General features: G+C 35.2%; 1 protein-coding gene across 2 annotated transcripts in view; it reads right to left on the reverse strand.

Annotated features, from left to right (window-relative positions):
• The window catches only part of LOC5567711, a 68,068-nt gene that overhangs the window by 26,055 nt on the left and 23,323 nt on the right, over positions 1–18,690 (reverse strand). The window contains exons 1-4 of one of the 2 annotated variants that reach the window (XM_021844065.1): positions 3,342–3,681; positions 3,115–3,279; positions 2,954–3,050; positions 2,331–2,504 (exon numbers count right to left, since the gene is read on the reverse strand). In XM_021844065.1, the coding sequence (XP_021699757.1) occupies positions 2,331–2,504; positions 2,954–3,050; positions 3,115–3,201 (358 nt within the window). In that variant the 5' untranslated portion in view covers positions 3,202–3,279; positions 3,342–3,681. Of the gene's footprint in view, positions 1–2,330; positions 2,505–2,953; positions 3,051–3,114; positions 3,280–3,341; positions 3,682–18,690 lie in introns of those variants that run through there. The other variant, XM_001651827.2, reaches the window with a different exon arrangement.

Below are 18,690 nucleotides of genomic sequence, written 5' to 3' on the forward strand. Positions count from 1 at the left end.
TGTTTCAGTTTGAAAACTATTGTGGTCAACGGAAACCGGTTCAAGTAGGGTCTTTGATGAGAATTTCTAGAATATCAGTGCATTATCTTTTGTCGGCTCAAAATTCATGATTTTTCACCAACAAGTGATTAAATATCGTGTCAGAAACTATAAAATAGTTCCTGACCACCGAAGGTTCCAATGGGGCTTCAATGAATTGACATCATCTCATATGCTTACTCTTATTCCTGGCGTTGCGTCCCGCCAGATAAGAGCCTTTTTCTTGGCTTACTATTTCACAAGCTGTTTTATATTATTTACCTGAGAACTTTCTTTGAAAATTGATATTCTTTGTATTTGTATGTGAAAGTCTATAAGCTGAAACAGGTGATAGATTATGTCAAATAGATCAGTTTGCAATAATTTGTTTCAATTATTTTGATCATTTTTTTTTCATTTCCTCATCATTTCAATTTAGAAATATAAAGGTAACACAACACATTAATACCTAAGTCTGAAACCACCACCGAATTCAAAATTGAATGAATGAAAAAAAATATAACTCATTTGTGATTTTTCTTGAAAATCTCATCAGAACCAAATGAGAGATGACGAAGATACAGAATTTTGAAACTTCGATGTAGACACCCAATACTGTTAAGGTTAACAGAGAATTATACATTTGGCATTCTTAACTAATGTCTTATGAGATTAAATCGAGAGAACTTGAATCTGAACCTATATTTTCCTGATTCCATGACCCCACAGTTATGGATCAAATAGTGTGGAGTCCAACCTATAAAATTCAATAAAACGACATGAAAAACGTAAAATTGTAATTTAAAAGCACGAAATGAATCCTTTCAAATTGGAACTTCGGTTAGTAAACTGTTTTGAGTGTAATATTTACATAAGATAGCATAGCGGTTTCTGAAAACCATATTATGGATCAATGTTCATATTATGGATCAAATTGTGACACATTACGGATCACTGCGCAAAATCAAGAGATTTTCAACTCACATATGCATTGCATTGCATGATTTAGCGAAAGTTAACAATTTGTTACATAATACTGCAAAAAATAGCAGAGTTAGAGCTGCAAACGATAGTAAAATGACCTTATTTGTGATACTGCATAGTAGTAACTGAAACATGAACTGTTTTAGCTCCACACCAAGTTTTCCACCCATTTTTGTCTGCTAAAAACTGTAATTTACAAACCTTGATGTTTTATGAGTTTTATACTTAGTACTATTGTCTGAAAATGTCGAATCCAATTCGTAAAATGGCAGAAATCAACATTCTTTGGAATTGATCCATAACCGTGATAAACAATCATTTCCTGGCCCATATTATGGATCACTAGTTAGAAGTGCTAATATTCGGTTTTTAGAATCAACAATCAAGAAAAATGTTTTCCAAAGATGAACTCATATAAAATCGTAGCGAACGAGCATGTTTTATGCTATAACATTTGAATTTTACAACCTTTGTTTATGTTTTGAGCGAGTTATCCGATGTTGAACGCCAAAGTGATCCGTAACTGTGTGGGCATGGTACTTTCCTTCAGCAACTTCAAATCTTCGAGAAATAAGTCATAAATATCAATTCAATGTTATAGCTATGTAAAATATAAAACGAAGGTTGCCAACCATTTAAAGAGTGAAAATACGAAAGATTTTCAGGTTTATTAATAAAATGTGAATTTGCTTAAATTTGTATATTCTTTATGTACACATTGTTGAACACTTGGAAACACGTTCGTTCTGTATTTCTAAACCCATCAATATCGAGTATGGAAAAAATTACTTTATTTCGGAATTCACGGAGTGAGACGTTTCGCATAAGGACGAGTCGCATAAGGACGTTTCTCATAATGAAAATTAGATAGTAGACGGCATAATGAGAATCATATACCTTCTTTAAAATGCTACTGAGGGTCGTGGGTTTGAATCCCACCGGTCGAGGATCTTTTCGGGTTGGAAATTTTCTCGACTTCCCAGGGCATAGAGTATCTTCGTACCTGCCACACGATATACGCATGCAAAAATGGTCATTGGCATAGTAAGCTCTCAGTTAATAACTGTGGAAGTGCTCATAAGAACACTAAGCTGAGAAGCAGGCTCTGTCCCAGTGGGGACGTAACGCCAGAAAAGAAGAAGAAAATGCTACTTCTTCTATGAAACTGCAATATGCGAAACGTCCATTATGCCAAACGTCTGTATGCGAAATGTCCTTATGCGAAACGTCTATAAACGAAATGGGTCACCCCCAATAAATCATTTGTTACAATTAAACAAACAAACATATTCACAATTAAATAAAAAATAATCGGAATTGAAACTTACCAGCTTTGATCACATCGACACCTGTTGGGTACCACCTCTCTCCCTGTCGCAACAGCAACAGTACGGTATTGTTCGCTAGCGTTCTAAAGTACTCTCCATCCTCTACTTGAGTGCCATCGCATTCTAGAACCAATCGAACCGGTTCTGATGCTGGTACTCCTAGTTTGTCCTTCCCTGCAAACATAAAACAGAATTAATATATTTACTTCAAAAATTTCTTAAAAAATTTTACAGTGTCACAGAAAGCATTTCATTCTTTCATTATGTATAAATCTCTCATGCAAAAGCATCGACGAGAGAAAAGTGCCACTGCGCAGTGACAATTTTTCATATTTGTCCTCACTCAGTGATACGCATACAACCACGTGTAGAATAATTTCGGAGACTACTGACTACTACGCGATTTCCTTCAATTCATCACTGACTCGTTCTCTGTGTATGTTTGACAAACTAATATCAATCCAGCCTACTACATGCAAGCTTTTCCGTTAGGCAGAAGAGCCTCCTTTCTATGTAGTAAGTTTGGCCTACTTTTCATTATTTTGAGAACTGGAAAATCAGCCCTGTCTTTTCAGCAAACACTAAAACTGCTAATCACGTAATAAATAAATGCGTTTACTCACCTCTAACTATTAATTCCTCGAAACTACCTACGACGAGACCTTTGCGGACATTGCGCCAACTGTCCCAGATTTTTAAAGGCCTCTTGCCGCGAGACTCCTGAAATATGAAGTGATAGAGGTCAAAACTGATGCTAAAATTTATTTGGTTTGTAGAATAATACCGAAGCCATTCCTTGCCGAAAGTTTAGACAGTTGCATCCCCAAATTGGCTTAGATACACCTAGAGTGCATAATGCTGCTGACCACATTCCTGTAGTATTTGTGTTATATAGCTATGGCTCCCAAAAAATTGAGCCCCTTGTCCTGGTTTAATGTTCCAGTGAATACTTGTAAAAGTAGAGCATGCAGGTTATGGGATTTGCTTCGATTTTTTTCCAAGATGAAGTACCATTCCATAGAAATTATTGTCGCCTTCTTGCTATTCTGCACATAGTTGCGGATTCTAAGCATTAGTTAAAATAAACCGTATTTAAATGTTTCAGTCAGGTGTCGCACGTTACGAATCATCGGTGCTTTGATATATATCTTCTTAAATCACGATATACTTTGTAAAAATGATTTTAAAATATACTTCAATAATTATAGGAATAAATTTTAAAAACTTATCACAGTTTGATTCACTAATGAAATTCACTCTTGCTTTTGCTTTGCCTATAGTCGTGTGAAAAGTCTACGGAAATACGTCTAAATCACTGTCACGTCCCTTGTATACTGCCAGAATTTGTTGCAGCAGCCAGAGCCTGGAACAGAGCTATTTCTATTTACCCGTCGCACTTTGCCAGGAATACATAGCACGAAAATATGTAGCACACAAGGCTTGGCGGTGGCCTACATTTCAAAGGTTGAATTTTTGCTACTACCAAGGTGCAGCCCAGTAGTTTCCTGCCTGCATTTCGCTCCTATTGCATCGCAAGACATGTCTTTTTCTATTACATCTACTGCACTATAGTTACCCGACACTTTATTTTCAAATTTGGGATACTTAATCCACTTTAGGGTTCAACTCCACCAAATATGATAATTCAAGGAAATCCTCAATTTGTTTGACAATACTCCCAAATCTAGGCAATCCGAATTACTGGTGCAATGGAATGATCCTTCCGAATCCAATGATTATCGCAAAGTGCAGTGCCCTCGTGACCGAAAGAGGAATCGAGAGCGGTCGTTTACGTATCGTATAACCTCGTTTTCCAACAAAGCAGCGCATCAAATGCAATAAATTACAAAGCAGGAGCATTCCCTATATACTGTACACTAGTTTGTGTACGTCTATCCTGAATCCCGTTATGCTGAAAGGAAACACGCAGAATGCGAAGAACCAGAAACAGTTCCTGAGAGAAGATCGTATTCTCTTGAAGCTTTCATTCTGATTTTCCTAGGAGCTGAACTCTTGAAGTTCATCCCTGATTTCTCCAGTAGCATGTAAAATTTTCTCCGGGGAATATTATTCTCAGAGTTAACCGTAATTTCCACATTTTGTTCTCTCTCAGCAAATATATACAAACAATCGGAAATGTGCTTTCGTATTTCTTATTCACTATTCGTACAGTGGTCCAATAACTTGTAAAAAGGTTTATTTTACAAACAATTCAACATTATTGATCAATTTTGCATTGCTTGAAATTTGTCATCGAAATCATAGATAAAATAACACTCTAATGCTTCTAATGGATTTATCGTTCGAACTACGCACCACACTATGCAAACTCTTCGACGTAATATTTTATGGAATAGTGAACCAACTCCCAACTCAAGTGAAATCGTTGCAGCTACAACTTTGCCGAAGATCACATTTTGATTTGACGTCAGGATAAATTGCTATTCATAATTAAAAAATGGATTTGCATTTTGCATGCTTAACCAACTGCTTAGCAGGCAACAGTGTGGTGCTCCTGGCGGGTAGAATAGATCAAAGTAATCCAGGCTACTATGTTCTACAACAAAATAGCAGTGTTGCTCTGAAAATAATTGAATGATCATCTCAGCATGATTTAGACTTTGTTATCAATAATAGCTAATTATCTTTAAGTCCCATCAAAATGTGGTCTTCGACAAAGTTGTAGCTGGGAAGATTTGACATGAGCAGAGTTTGTTCACTTTTCCTAAGATTATTATGACAAGAAAACTGAACACGAAAGGTTTGCCTTTTCCATAGTAATTTCCATATAAATTTCAAATGGCGTGTGCACAACCAAATCTCTTCTAAATCACTTCAAATTTTGGGAGAATGATTATCATCATAATTGACACATTTAAGCATAAGGGAGCAAAAATTTCAAAATTTGCATCAGTGCAAGTATCGAAATTTTCGATTATATCGGACACTTAAGTCCTCAGTGAAGTATAACTAATCAAAAGCATATAAAATGAATCATTGTGTACAATTCATCCACGTTATTAAGCCTTCAAAACAAAACATGAATATTTTTAAATAAATACAAATGTGATGGCTTTTCATGATTGGGTACTTACTTTTGCCTCATATTGCGGACACTTTGATTCGAGTTTTGGCCAGTTCACGAAAATCATAAATCGAAATTCCAAATCATCAATTGAAAACGTCAAACCGTTAGAGAGACCTGTCAGGTAATTCGAAGCTGTCACTAATATCAATCTAATCGATATTTTCATTCATTATATTTGATAATTAAAAATGGTTCAAATAAATTTTAGATATCCGCTGGGAATAGCATATCAAAACTTCAAAATTCAAATAATGGGCCACAAAATTGAAAGTTGGTGTGAAAGGAAAAATTAAATTGTCGTTTTTTTCTTTTACACCCATCTTATATAGTGCTCATTTTGCACAGCCCTAAGCATAATACCGCTTACATACCTGACGATACTAACTGCACAACTGTAAAGCTCATTACAATCAGTTCAAATTTAAATATCAAGTTTTAAACTACCGTCATTGGGAGTGAGAATGGTTCAAAAAAGGATATGTGCGATTTATTTATTGAATTACTTTCGCAATTTAACCCCAATAAACTTCAAATTTGGTGTGTATGTACTTTGATGGTACTTTAACAACTGTTAAAAAAATTATAGAAAAATATTTATTCACTGCGGCGCTTCAAGTGAATGACCCAATCTCACTCCATAGAGGGGGTGACATTGGGTCACTGTAATTGAAATAACTTGTTTTTGAAAATATGATTGCAAAGCCATTCACAGCTGAAAAATATTGATGAAATACGATGCAAACAAGACGAAAGATATTTAAGATCTTTCACAAGTATGATAAACCCACTTAAAAGAACGATTATAGCAAAAACCTGAAGAGCTATGAGAAAAAATATGTAAATCCGGTATTTATCGTCAAGTTTGCACAACTTTTGTTGTTTTTCCCCTCAAATTGTCTTCAAAGTCTCATCCCCATTGCCCTAAAGCCTATTCAGTTTCCTCAAAGGTTTACAGAAACAGTGATTATTTTAAACCTTCGAAAATTTGTTGAATTTCAGTGCGACTATCCACGATCAATACATTTTAGGCAGATGTTGACGTAATAATCCCAGTATTTCAGCCATCCAATTCAGTGAGATGTTTCTATAATATGAAAACAGTAATAAATAATTATATTTAAAAAAAATGATACAATATAACGATGTTGCTGCGCACGAGAAACAGTTGCTGGTTTGAGAAGTTGTCAAAGTGTGTTGCATTGTTATTCAATGAACGGAATCCTCAACTAGACTTGTTTGATGTTTCAGCGATGCTGTATATAGAAAGAATAATCATATTTTAATGATATCAGTGCGCATCGTACCTTCGTGCTGTGCGTACACGAATTCTCTCTGCTCTTGGAAGTTTTCTTAAAAACTACCTAAAGCAATAAAACAGTACTTTTAAGTGCTACATAAACAGTACTTTTCAGTGCTAAAATTAAAAACGGTACTTTTCAGTGCTACTAAAACAGTACTTTTCAGTGCTATTTTTTCTACTATTGATCCCTTTACGATCCTTGTTTGGACCCGTGCCTTCGATTTTTCGTTGGACCCGTTGGCGAAAGCTAGCGGTGGTAATCCTTCTTGGACACCGTCTTGGGAAAAACAACTCTCGAAGGTCACGTCTTCTTTCGTTTATTGATTAAACATGGTATCAACAACAAACAAAAGGAAGGGTGAATCTCTGAATTCACAACTTCCTTCCAAAAAATTGGGTTTTAAAACTGTCACTACACGTGGCAAGAATGGAAGAAAGGACGTTTCCCCGGAATGCGAACTTTCTTCCAAGGGTGAAATGAATAATTGTATCGAAATGAGCAATCAGTTCGATGCTCTAGACAAATTTTCCGAACACCAAATCGAAGCAGCCTCTAGCCCAGGCTCTTTGATTCAAGTGAGGAAGCAAAGAGTGCCGCCTATCGTGGTCAGTTGTTCCGAATTTGGGGGATTTAGGCAGGAGATCTTGAACTCCATTAGGGGAATCAAGGTTTCCTTCCAAATCGCAAAGAAAGGAGATTGTCGCGTTTTGCTGGAAACTCTTAAAGATCGCGAACTTCTTCTCAGACATCTTGAAGAGAAGAAGCACACATTTTTTACTTATGACGACAAAACTGAACGTTTGTTCAAAGTTGTATTGAAAGGTCTCTCAAGTGACTATAAATCACCTGAAGAGATCAAAAATGGAATAAATGATTTACTTGGATTTTCCCCAGTCCAAGTAATCATTATGAAAAAGAGAACCCAATCTGGCATTGGTCGGAAAGGGCTTTCTCAAGAATATTATTTAGTTCACTTTAACAAAAAAGAACTAAATAATATGAAAGCTTTAGAAAAAGCAAAACTTTTGTTTGATGTCCGTGTGACATGGGAACATTTCCAGAAACCTGGAGGAAATTACCAAAAGTGGGGTCATGGTACAAAAAATTGTCGCATGGATTCTAAATGCATGATTTGCGGAGATTCTTCTCACGCCAAGGACGTCTGTCCAGTGAAGGAAGATACCGATAAATTCTTTTGCGTCAATTGCAAGGGAAATCATAAGTCCAATTACACAGCGCAACAAAAATGACATTTTCGCGTGTCTCAAGGATCAAATTATGTGTCTCTAGTAGATTTGGGGTTGCTGAATCTGATGCCGTTTTCATAAATTTCCCAGCACGTCACAATTTTTAGCTACACATCGCCAAAGTTGTATAAAACATTGGTTTTATTGATGTTTACCTAAAATTTGAAGTATATTTTATCAAATTTTTTTGTGATCTCATCCACCAAGCATGCAAAAGAGGACCTAAACTTTCGTTTTAGATATATTTTGGTTGAAATTTTACGATTAAATTTAGATTAAATCGTTTTTTTAACATGCTTGCAGTCTCCATACAAAATTCTTCGTTTCTCTTATATGGCAAAATACAATACTTTTCTAAACCTTGAAAAAATAACTTTCCCGCATCAAAAGTAGTATAAACTTTGATGATAAGTATTGTTATACACATAAAGTTTGCATTCTGTTAATTATTAAGCAAATAAATTACCTTACAAGCTTGCATGCAAGTTGGCTGAAATGATCAATTTTTGCATTTTCAACAACCAATATCTCAAAAACTAGACGTGCTATGATATTTATGTAAACGGCAATGGATTCAGCAACCCTTAATTAAGTAAATAGAGGTATTTTGATGCTGGAGACAAAAACGTGTTCCGCAGTGTTATTGGTCTTGCCCTTCGCGCAATAGAGTCATTGAGGCTCCTGCCAGGCAGATGAAAGATAATATCCGTTACGATAACGGTCATTTCCGGAATTTCCCTGGTAGAGTATCGAACAATACTCATTTTTCAGTTAACGATCGCTTGATCATGAATCATATCCATCAGGAAGATCATAATCATGCTCATTCACAAACTAATTTTAATCCGTCGGGTAGCCATTCGAATCTTTCAATTTCGAATGTATCTACCCACGGAAAACCCTTTGCCGATATCGTAGCAGGTAATTTGAACCCCTCCCCTGTTCGTTCCATGAGTACCCATTCCACTTGTTTCAAATCAAATCAAAAAACCCTACCGCCACAGCTTACTCAGCTTCTTCGTCTACCGAAAATTCTAATGGGAAATCATCAAATGGACCCGCTTCAAGTGATATGTCTGCCTCAGATTTTAATTTTCTTACTGAACAATTGAATCTAATGATTGATGCAATGTTCAAAGCCACCATTATGACTGAAGCAGTCCAAATTGGTGTAAAATTTACAAATCAAATTGTTATTGGATTACGTTTTTCTAATGGATCCAAATAATATTTTAAATTGGAATGCTCGTTCTCTGAATGGTAAAGAGGACGAGCTGTTTAATTTTCTTACAGTTAAAAACGTGCATATAGCAGTTATTACCGAAACTTATTTAAAACCTGGATCTAAACTCAAAAAAGATCCTAAATTTATTGTTTATCGTAATGATCGACTCAATGGTGCATGTGGGGGAGTTGCAATCATCATTCATAGGCGTATAAAACATCAACTGTTTTCGTCATTTGAAACTAAAGTTTTTGAAACTTTAGGTGTTTTTGTTGCAACACAGTTTGGTAAATATACTTTCATAGCTGCCTATTTGCCTTTTCAATGCTCTGGACAGCAAGTTAATTTGCTCCAAACTGACTTGCGAAAATTGACTCACAATAAGTCAAAAAAAATTGTCATTGGTGACTTTTATGCCAAACATCGGTCATGGAATAATTCTCAAAGTAATTCCAATGGCAGAATTTTATTTAATGAGTGATCTTCAGGATATTTCTCAATTCAATATCCTGATAGCCCTACATGTTTTCCTCTTCTAGAAATCCATCTACGATTGATTTGGTCTTAATCGACTCTATTAATCTTTGAAGCCAACTGATTACTCATGCTGATTTTGATTCTGATCATGTCCCTGTTACATTTCAAATATCCCAAGAAGCGATTCTCAATCCTATCAGCTCCACTTTCAATTATTTACGAGCCGACTGGAATATATATAAAACATTTATTGACTCTAATCTTGATGTTAATATTCCCTTACAATCAAAACTTGATATTGACAATGCTCTTGAAACTTTAACAAATTCCATTGTTGAAGTCAGGAGCATTGCAATTCCAAAATGTGAAGTAAAATTTGAATCCGGATTATATACGATGATCTTAAACTCTTGATCCGTCTTAAAAACGTGAGGAGAAGGCAATTTCAACGCACTCGTGATCCTGCTATGAAAATTATATGGCAGGATTTGCAGAAAGAAATCAAGAAACGTTTTGCACAATTAAGAAACAAAAATTTTGAAAATAAGATTTCTCAATTGGACCCTGGCTTTAAGCCCTTTTGGAAATTATCTAAAATTTTGAAAAAAAAAACCTCAGAAGCCAATACCGGCATTGAAAGAGGAAAAGAAATTATTACTAACTTATTGTGAAAATGCTCAAAAACTTGCTATGCAGTTTGAAAGTGCGCACAATTTTAATTTAGGACTTACTAGTCCAATTGAACATCAAGTTACTCAGGACTTCGAAAATATTCTCAATCAAGAGAACGTTTTCGAAAATGCTTGGGAGACTGATTTGGAAGAAGTGAGAACTATTATTAAAAAAATTAAAAATATGAAAGCTCCTGGCGATGATGGAATTTTCTACATCCTCATCAAGAAACTTCCAGAAAGTAGCTTATCATTTTTAGTTGATATATCTAAAAATGTTTTCAATTAGCATATTTTCCTGACAAATTGAAAAATGCTAAGGTTGTTCCAATTTTAAAACCAGACAAAAATCCTGCAGAAGCTTCTAGCTATCGTCCAATCAGTTTGCTATCCTCCATCAGTAAACTTTTTGAAAAGGTTAACCCACATCTACGAAAATTCAATTTTTGCCAATGAACAGTTCGGATTTCGCCTTAAGTAAAGGCACGGCAGTAATTTTGGAATAACTGCACACTTAATTTGGTGTGTCAATGAGCGTGCTTGAAAACAATTTAATAGAGACCTACAATAGAAATCTATCTATATAAATAAAAATGAAACGGTGTTTGTATGTCACGAAATAGCTTGAAAACGGGCTATAGGATTTTGAAATATTTCATTTAGATATGATCCTGATGTGTTCCGACGTGTTTGTGTGTATAAAAAGCTTAGGATGTTCACCGGGAAAGTTATCGAAAACAGGAGTGAACGAAGCTGCCAGTTTTGTATGGGACGTTCCATGACGATCAGCAGCCTACTTAATGGCAAGACGAAGTTTGCCGGGACCACTAGTAAATGAATATTTAATAATATTGTTTTTATTTAGTGCAATTTAGATTTTTTTTCTTACGCCCTTGTTCCATACAATTTGATGTTACTCAGGCCTATTTTTAAGTTAAGTGATTTAAATATGTGGCATTTACTGATTTTATCATTTGAACGAGATTTTTTCCATGAATTTCACTTAAATTTATTTATGAAATGACTTTTTTAGCCCAAGTGATTAGAACTCATGTAGTCAAAATATCAAAACGAATAGTACAGCTAATGCGTGAAAAATTATAGAAACTTAAGCTGTCTTTATCTAAAGATCCCCTAACAAAGAGTCATCAAACTTTATATTGGACTTCGGAATCAATTTCAAGTATCGCCAAAAGTTCACATATTTCCTTCTTTCTTAATACATAGTGATCTTTGGCAAAAACCATTCAAATCTCAATGACAATCGTCATGTTTGTTCTATAATAGTTTAAAAACGAGCGCGTTTAGAGGTACATACAAGAACGGATGAATTAGTTACTGCCGTTCTACGCATATTTGTCCCACGGTCCATAAGGTTTACATAAATCATGGGACAAGTAAACGTAGAAGGGCAGGTTAGGTGTCAAATAAATAATTCTTCAGATGTATATGTTTCCATTAAATGAGTGTCCATTGGGAATCACTGATCTAGACTGACGCGTCGAAAATCGCAGCGAAATTGCGTCGCTGGGGCATAGACGAAACAGCAGCGAAATTGCGGAGATTTTTGTCGATATCGTCATAAAAAAATTGCTTTGATTTGGAGGAGCCTTAACCCTCAAAAGGTGTGGACGACTTTTTTGCAGGGATTGAATCCTGCGAAAATTGAGAGAATCTTTCTCCTATCGCTCTTTGTAACAATCATAATTTGCAGCACATCGTGAGAGTTTCTTTATCGTACTCTCTAACCAAGCTTCAAACATGGGGGATACTATTGCTATCGGATGTTTGTTTTTTTTTGTATTGTGCCAGTAAAATAAAACAATTATTGCGGTTCTCTTGAAAATTTTCCGTTCTGCGGTAGCCGCTAAGTTCTACTGCAGCTGTCGATGTTTTACCGCAGGCTTGAGATAATATCATTGAACGAAACCATCTAATCAAAGTATGCTAGTAGAGTCCAAAGCGTTGAAAAACAGCCGTAAACAACAATCATCAGCATGCCGATACATTGCCGATCGTGGACTATACATGGGACGTTTTTCTTCGCTTGCTTTGATCGTGCTTTAAAATCAATCGAGAACGAATTCTGCAACTCCTATTTAAGATACTTTCGAACATTATGATGGAATTTCTGATGAAATTCTGGACAGTTTCTGGTATCAATACTGGAAGGTGCCTGATTGAAATCGTAGTAGGATTGTGATGGAAATTCTGCAAACATTACACGGTGTGTTTCGTAGAGCAATTTCAAAACAAAAAATTCGGCATGTCTGAAATTTTGACACAAGAAAGCCATGATTTTCCCCTTTCATTTGCAACCAAAACGAAAATAATCGGTCGGGGGGTCTAGAACAATTTTTTTTTTTTCAATTTTTTTTACGGAGTTTGGGATATAACTTTACTTTGGTAAGAACCCTGGGTCGTTCTCGACCTATTTCAAAATTCAAATCATTGTAACTTTTGATTAAAATAACCTAGCAATTTGACGTTTTCTGACAATTAGGTATTTTTTGTGGGAACATTTACTTTTGCGGAAACAAAAGTTTTGAATGGCCTCTTAGGGAGCTTCCATAAAATAAAAGTTACAAATTGTGACTTAGAGTCGTTTTCGACCCGAAAATTCAAACAGCTCGAAAAAAATCAGTGTGTTGATCGAATTTAGTACTGTTGGGCTGAAATGAATAGCACACATGTCGATTTTCAGAAATCCATCCGGAGATCCGGAATTGCGTCACTGTGGCCACCGGGAACCAGCTACATCTGAAAAAAAAGTCTTTTTAGAGACCCTTACTTTGGCAACCTGTAGTTTCGTAACTAAACAAGTAATCTGAAGCATCCTCATATTGTTGAATAGGTATTAACATGGACTGTAAATAGAGATTCTCAAATCATTTACTTATTTATACTCGGTTCCGGAAATCCGGAACATCCGAAAAGTAAGTTTCCATCGCGGTTTTGGGTATTACATACCCAATTACATTCATATCGGTACTATTCGGTTGATGGATATTTTGAAATAAAATTTCTCTGTAATAAGGAACCAATTACCGGTGCACATCCCTTGAAAAACTCGGTCCAGTATGGTCCATGCGGAACCGGTTCCTGGAGACTCGGAAGGTAGCCTATCTGGACAATTGGATGAAATTACTCGGAATGATGCCCAAAATCCAAATGAATTGTGTCCAACTCATAAAGATTGATGATGTTTGAATGTATTTTGCCAAAAGAATGAATTGATGGTTATGCTGGTCCTTTTGGAGCACCGAAATGACCACCGGGAAACCCGTAATATGGGACCCTAGGATTTAGCACCAAAACTAGGCATGCGACGGCTCAAACTTCATGATTTTGAATCCCTGTGACTCTTCTTATTCAATTATAGCGCCAACTCGAACGTCTTTTGATGGAAGATTAGCATCAAAAGTGGTTCGAGCTGGCGCTTTTAAAAGTTTTGAACACAACAAAGCTATACAAAACATAGTACTTGAGATCTGCTGGATATTATTAGCAAACAAGTCTGTATGCACCAAAGTTCACCATTTTGGCTCCTTTTTTGGTGTAATCGGAGATTTTTATGATTCACCTGATATTTTTGTTAAATCTTCGTATGATTTCGTTGTTAAGCTAGTAAAATCGTAAAGTTAATGAGTAACATTTTCAAAGCTTATTGAATTTATTTGTTTTATTAATTAGTATAGAATTCCGTACATCTCGAATAAAACTATGCTAAAACTGAACATTACAGCACTTATTGAGATCTCTAAGCAAAACATTACGATCAAACGATCAATCTTTCACAGGTAAATTTGTTGTTAATGAAACTTTTCGATATTTGTATGAATTCATTTGCACTTTTTCTACCATCAATTTAAAAGGAAGTGTATATTCGTCAGCATTATTATTAATATTATTATCTTTATTTACGAGATTTTCAGCCCTAGACTGGCTGCTAATCTGAGAATATTTGTCAGCAATTCTGTTTATTGTACCATCGCAAACAAAAGCAATGTTCTGTCAACTCTCACAAAAAACAAATGGACAATAGTGTCAACATTGCATTGCTATTGCGATTGGGTTGGAATATTGGATTTATGGAATGTTATATTGCGTCTGTCATTAGCACAAATGTGAACTTGTCAATTTTCTAGAATCTCTGACATAAGGTCGAAAGGGCAAAAGATCGAAGAGGATTAAAGAGGGGATAAAAGGTCAAAAATCTTTTTTCAAAAATGATTTAATTTCCCATAATGCAAATCACTTTCAACCTTTAGTCCTTTTGACCTTTTGCATTTTCGACCATTTGCCTTGTCTTCCTTTTGTCTTTCGACTTATTGTCCTTTTGACCATTTGTCTTTCGATCGGTTGTTCCTAAACAGAAAGATGAATATTGCTCTTGAGTTACAAATAAAAATTGAAAAGAGGTTGTTTGACATACTAAGTTTTAAAAGCAATGCAAATTTCAACAAAAGATGAAAGCAAAAGAGAGGCAACTCGAATATTTAAATGTCGGCCTCGGCCCGTAAATTTTTAGGCTGTCTAGAATATAATCTACATGATACTGACACTAGATTTGCAACATTTTCATCTGAATACGTTCAAACAGTTCACCTAACCAAAATTTATTAATTTACGGTGCATTTAAAATGATACTACAAACAACAAAATTTCAAAAAAAAAAATTGCACTAGACCCTCCGATGGATTATTTTCATTTCAGCAGCAAATGAAAGAGGAAGGTCTTGTCTTCCATTGGTCCAAATTTGAGACATGCCGATTTTTTTGTTATAAAGTTACATGAAAAAGACACCGTGATTAAAATGAGAATCCTGGAATAATCACATGGAGAATCGGTTGTATGACATTTGCCAAAAAACCATTTACCAGAAAGTCGTTTGCCAGGGTTGTAGGACATTTCCCAGAAAGTCAAATCTCAGAACGACATTCCCAAGAATGGGACATTTCCCAGAAATCCATTCCCCAGAATGGGACATTTCCCAGAAATCCATTCCCCAGAATGGGACATTCCCGCAGAAAACCATTCCCCAGAATGGTACATTCCCCTGAATCGTTTTTATACGTTTTTAAATAGTGGAAAAAATAAATTTGATGACTCAGTTTTTTTGTCGTTAAAAAATGTACCTACTGAATTGATTCGAATTTCCAGAAGCTTCAAATTCCGGACAAATACGTCAAATCAGCCAAAATATTATTTTGTCAAAATCATTATTATGGATCTCATGTTTATTCGCATTGAAATTGAGTTAAAAAAAACCTTTTGAACGGTGAGTGTTTGCTTCCCTTGTCTCACGAAAACCATCTAAGGGGCCGTCCATAAACCACTTGGTCATCTACGAGGGGGGAGCATGGTTAGGCCAAAGACACGGCCCTTACAAATTTTAAAAACGTTTATACGGACATGGTTTTGAAAATCCGAAATAAATGACTACGTGGTTCATCGCAGACCCAACCGAAATCTTATAGGGCAAATGCTTAACATGATTGTGCTACTGTTATTTCCCTGAATATCATTTCCCGGAATGCCACCTCTCCAAATGACTAGTTTCCCCGAAAGACATTTCCCCGAATGACTCGTTTCCCCGACAAGTGCTGCAGTTCAAACAGGTGCAAGAATAGTCTTGAAGGACTGGGAGCTGAACTAGAATGAATGATTGGCAATTAAAATAAGAAGACAATATAGATTACACAGTTCGAACGAAACGTGTAAATTTCTGAGACATATAATGCACATAATTGGAGCGTGGAATGTCATATTTATTTACATGATATGTCACGTAAACTTCAATTATATGTCATGTAAACAAGCAGGATTATATGTGATTACATGGCATATAACACATTTTTACATGATTTTAGACTTAAATTTACATGATGTCATGTTTACATCGCATAAATGAAGTTTACATGACGTGTAATCTTCATTATTTTTAACTGTGTATAACGTCATCCTCGACTAAATACATCTTGTCAAAAATGCCGATGATGGTGAAATTCGAAAGAACCGCCAATAAGGTGAAGAAGGGTGCATATCAGATGACTGGTTCGTTCACCACTTTAAAACACAAAAAGTTATGACAATTATGAGAGCCAAAACCTTTCCGGGAACTAGGCTATTCAGGGAAACGGATTGTTCGGGGCACTGGCATTCTGGGAACTGGCGTTCAGGGAAACGACATTTGGGGAACCGACATTTGAGGAAAAGTAGCACAACCGTTTAAGATAATCTGCTCTTACATATGTTATACTATGTTTCATGATCAAGCTTAACCCAAGCTATTGTTTTTTTTTTTAGTTTTTATAGTTATTCTTCTTTCTTTTAAAATTGGCTGTTCTTTCTAATTGTATTTTCAAAGGGTGTTTTGTATAGTGTAATATTCCTTATATGTACAAAATAAATTGATGGGATTTGTTTTTCTGCTTTCATAAAATATTCTTCCTTCTTTTGAACATATGCTGTTCTTCCTAGGTTTTTTGTCTTCGTAATTATGTAGATTAATGGAACAGAATAACACTAGAAAATTTGAATTGTCTTTGGTTATTTCTTTTTATAGCAAAACTAAATAGCTACAAAATATCGTAGTCTGTGTGCACTACACAGTACGAACGAAACGTGTAAATTTCTGAGACATATAATGCACATAATTGGAGCGTGGAGTATCATAAATATTTACATGATATGTCATGTAAACTTCAATTATATATGATGTAATCCAGCAGGATCCTCTGTGGTTACATGACATATAACACATTTTTACAATATTTCAGACTTAAATTCACATGACGTCATGTTTACATTGCATAAATGAAGTTAACATGACGTGTAATCTTCATAATTTTTAACTGTGTAGGGTGGCCCATATTGATCAGACTGTAAACTGTAATGTACTGTAGACATTTTAACAGAGTCCATCAGCTCTAAGGAGGTACTAAACGTGCTTGAAATATGTAAGGAAAAAATCGTCAAAAGTATATAAAAATTGCCCAAACGGTTCGAATTACATTTCCTATCATAGGTAGCGCTGTATTTGATGAATTTCTGGAATTTAGAATTTAAAGATTCTCCAGTCAGAATATTAATGGCTGCAACAAACCTGCCGTTAAAAAAATACGAAAATGTTTCACCTATGAAAACTTTAATTTGGGTTTCCTCGAATTTTGCAGTTAAATGCGTTCACTATTTACTATTTACCATTTAACTGGATTTCAAAACCCCAAAAATCTCTTGTTTTTTTTTTCTGGGGAGTGTTCCATTCTGGGGAATGGTTTTCTGGGGAATGTCCCATTCTGGGGAATGGAATTCTGGGGATTGCCCCATTCTGAGGAACGTCATTCTAGGAAATGTCGTACAATCGTTTGAATGGATATTTTGCCAGAAACCCAGACAACCAGAAATCACATCAAAGTTCACGTAATAACTCATTTATTCATACAAATAACATCACACCTGCAAAACACGGTGGATAAAATCGTCGTACATTTTGGGAAACCATTTGCCAGAATGGACCATTCCCCAGAAAGTCATTCCTCAGAAAGACCATTTCACAGAAAATGATATTACCCTGTTACTATGCTTTGCATATCAATTCTTTTGCGCGTAAATCCTTCGAATTATTATGATTTTCAGCGTACAATATATCATTATATGAGAAAAAAATAGTTCGTAAGATTTTTAACTGTGAGTTTTATCAAATATTTTAAAGCAATTTTGATATTATAGACTAAGAGGGCAAATAGCTGCAGGGTAAACGTGCAGCTATTCAGCAAGGATAAGCTGATGGACGTTGGTTAAAAGCCCACCGGTATAGATTTTTTTCGGATTGAAATTTTTCTCGATTTCCCAGGGCATAGAGTATCTTCGTACCTGCAACACGATATACACATAAAAAAATGGTCAATTGACAATTTAAACTCTTATTTAATAACTGTAGAAATGCTTGTAAGAACACTAAGCCGAGAAGTAGGTTGTGTCCCAGTTAGAACGTAACGCTAGATAAGAAGAAGAAGGTTTAATATACTTCCAAAGTGTATATACTTTTCATGAAATAATTTTTATTTTAATGTTATAAAGATCATCTTCCAGACTATTTTATATAAGCTATTATGGGCAACTGTATTTTCAACATTTTATTAATGATTTTCCTCTCTTTGAATATTAAGCTGTTCTTTAGGCTAACTAATGAAAGGACGTATACGCTTCATAGTAGATTTACCTTTCTTTATATAATTGGCTGTTCTTCATAATTATACCACAAAGGTGTTTTGTTGTCTTCAACTGATAGAAGCAATGGAAATTATTTAACCAATATAATGTCATATCAATTTAAAAAAAATACC

The sequence above is a fragment of the Aedes aegypti genome, chromosome 2 (genome assembly GCF_002204515.2).
Source record: "Aedes aegypti strain LVP_AGWG chromosome 2, AaegL5.0 Primary Assembly, whole genome shotgun sequence".
Classification (NCBI taxonomy): domain Eukaryota; kingdom Metazoa; phylum Arthropoda; class Insecta; order Diptera; family Culicidae; genus Aedes; species Aedes aegypti.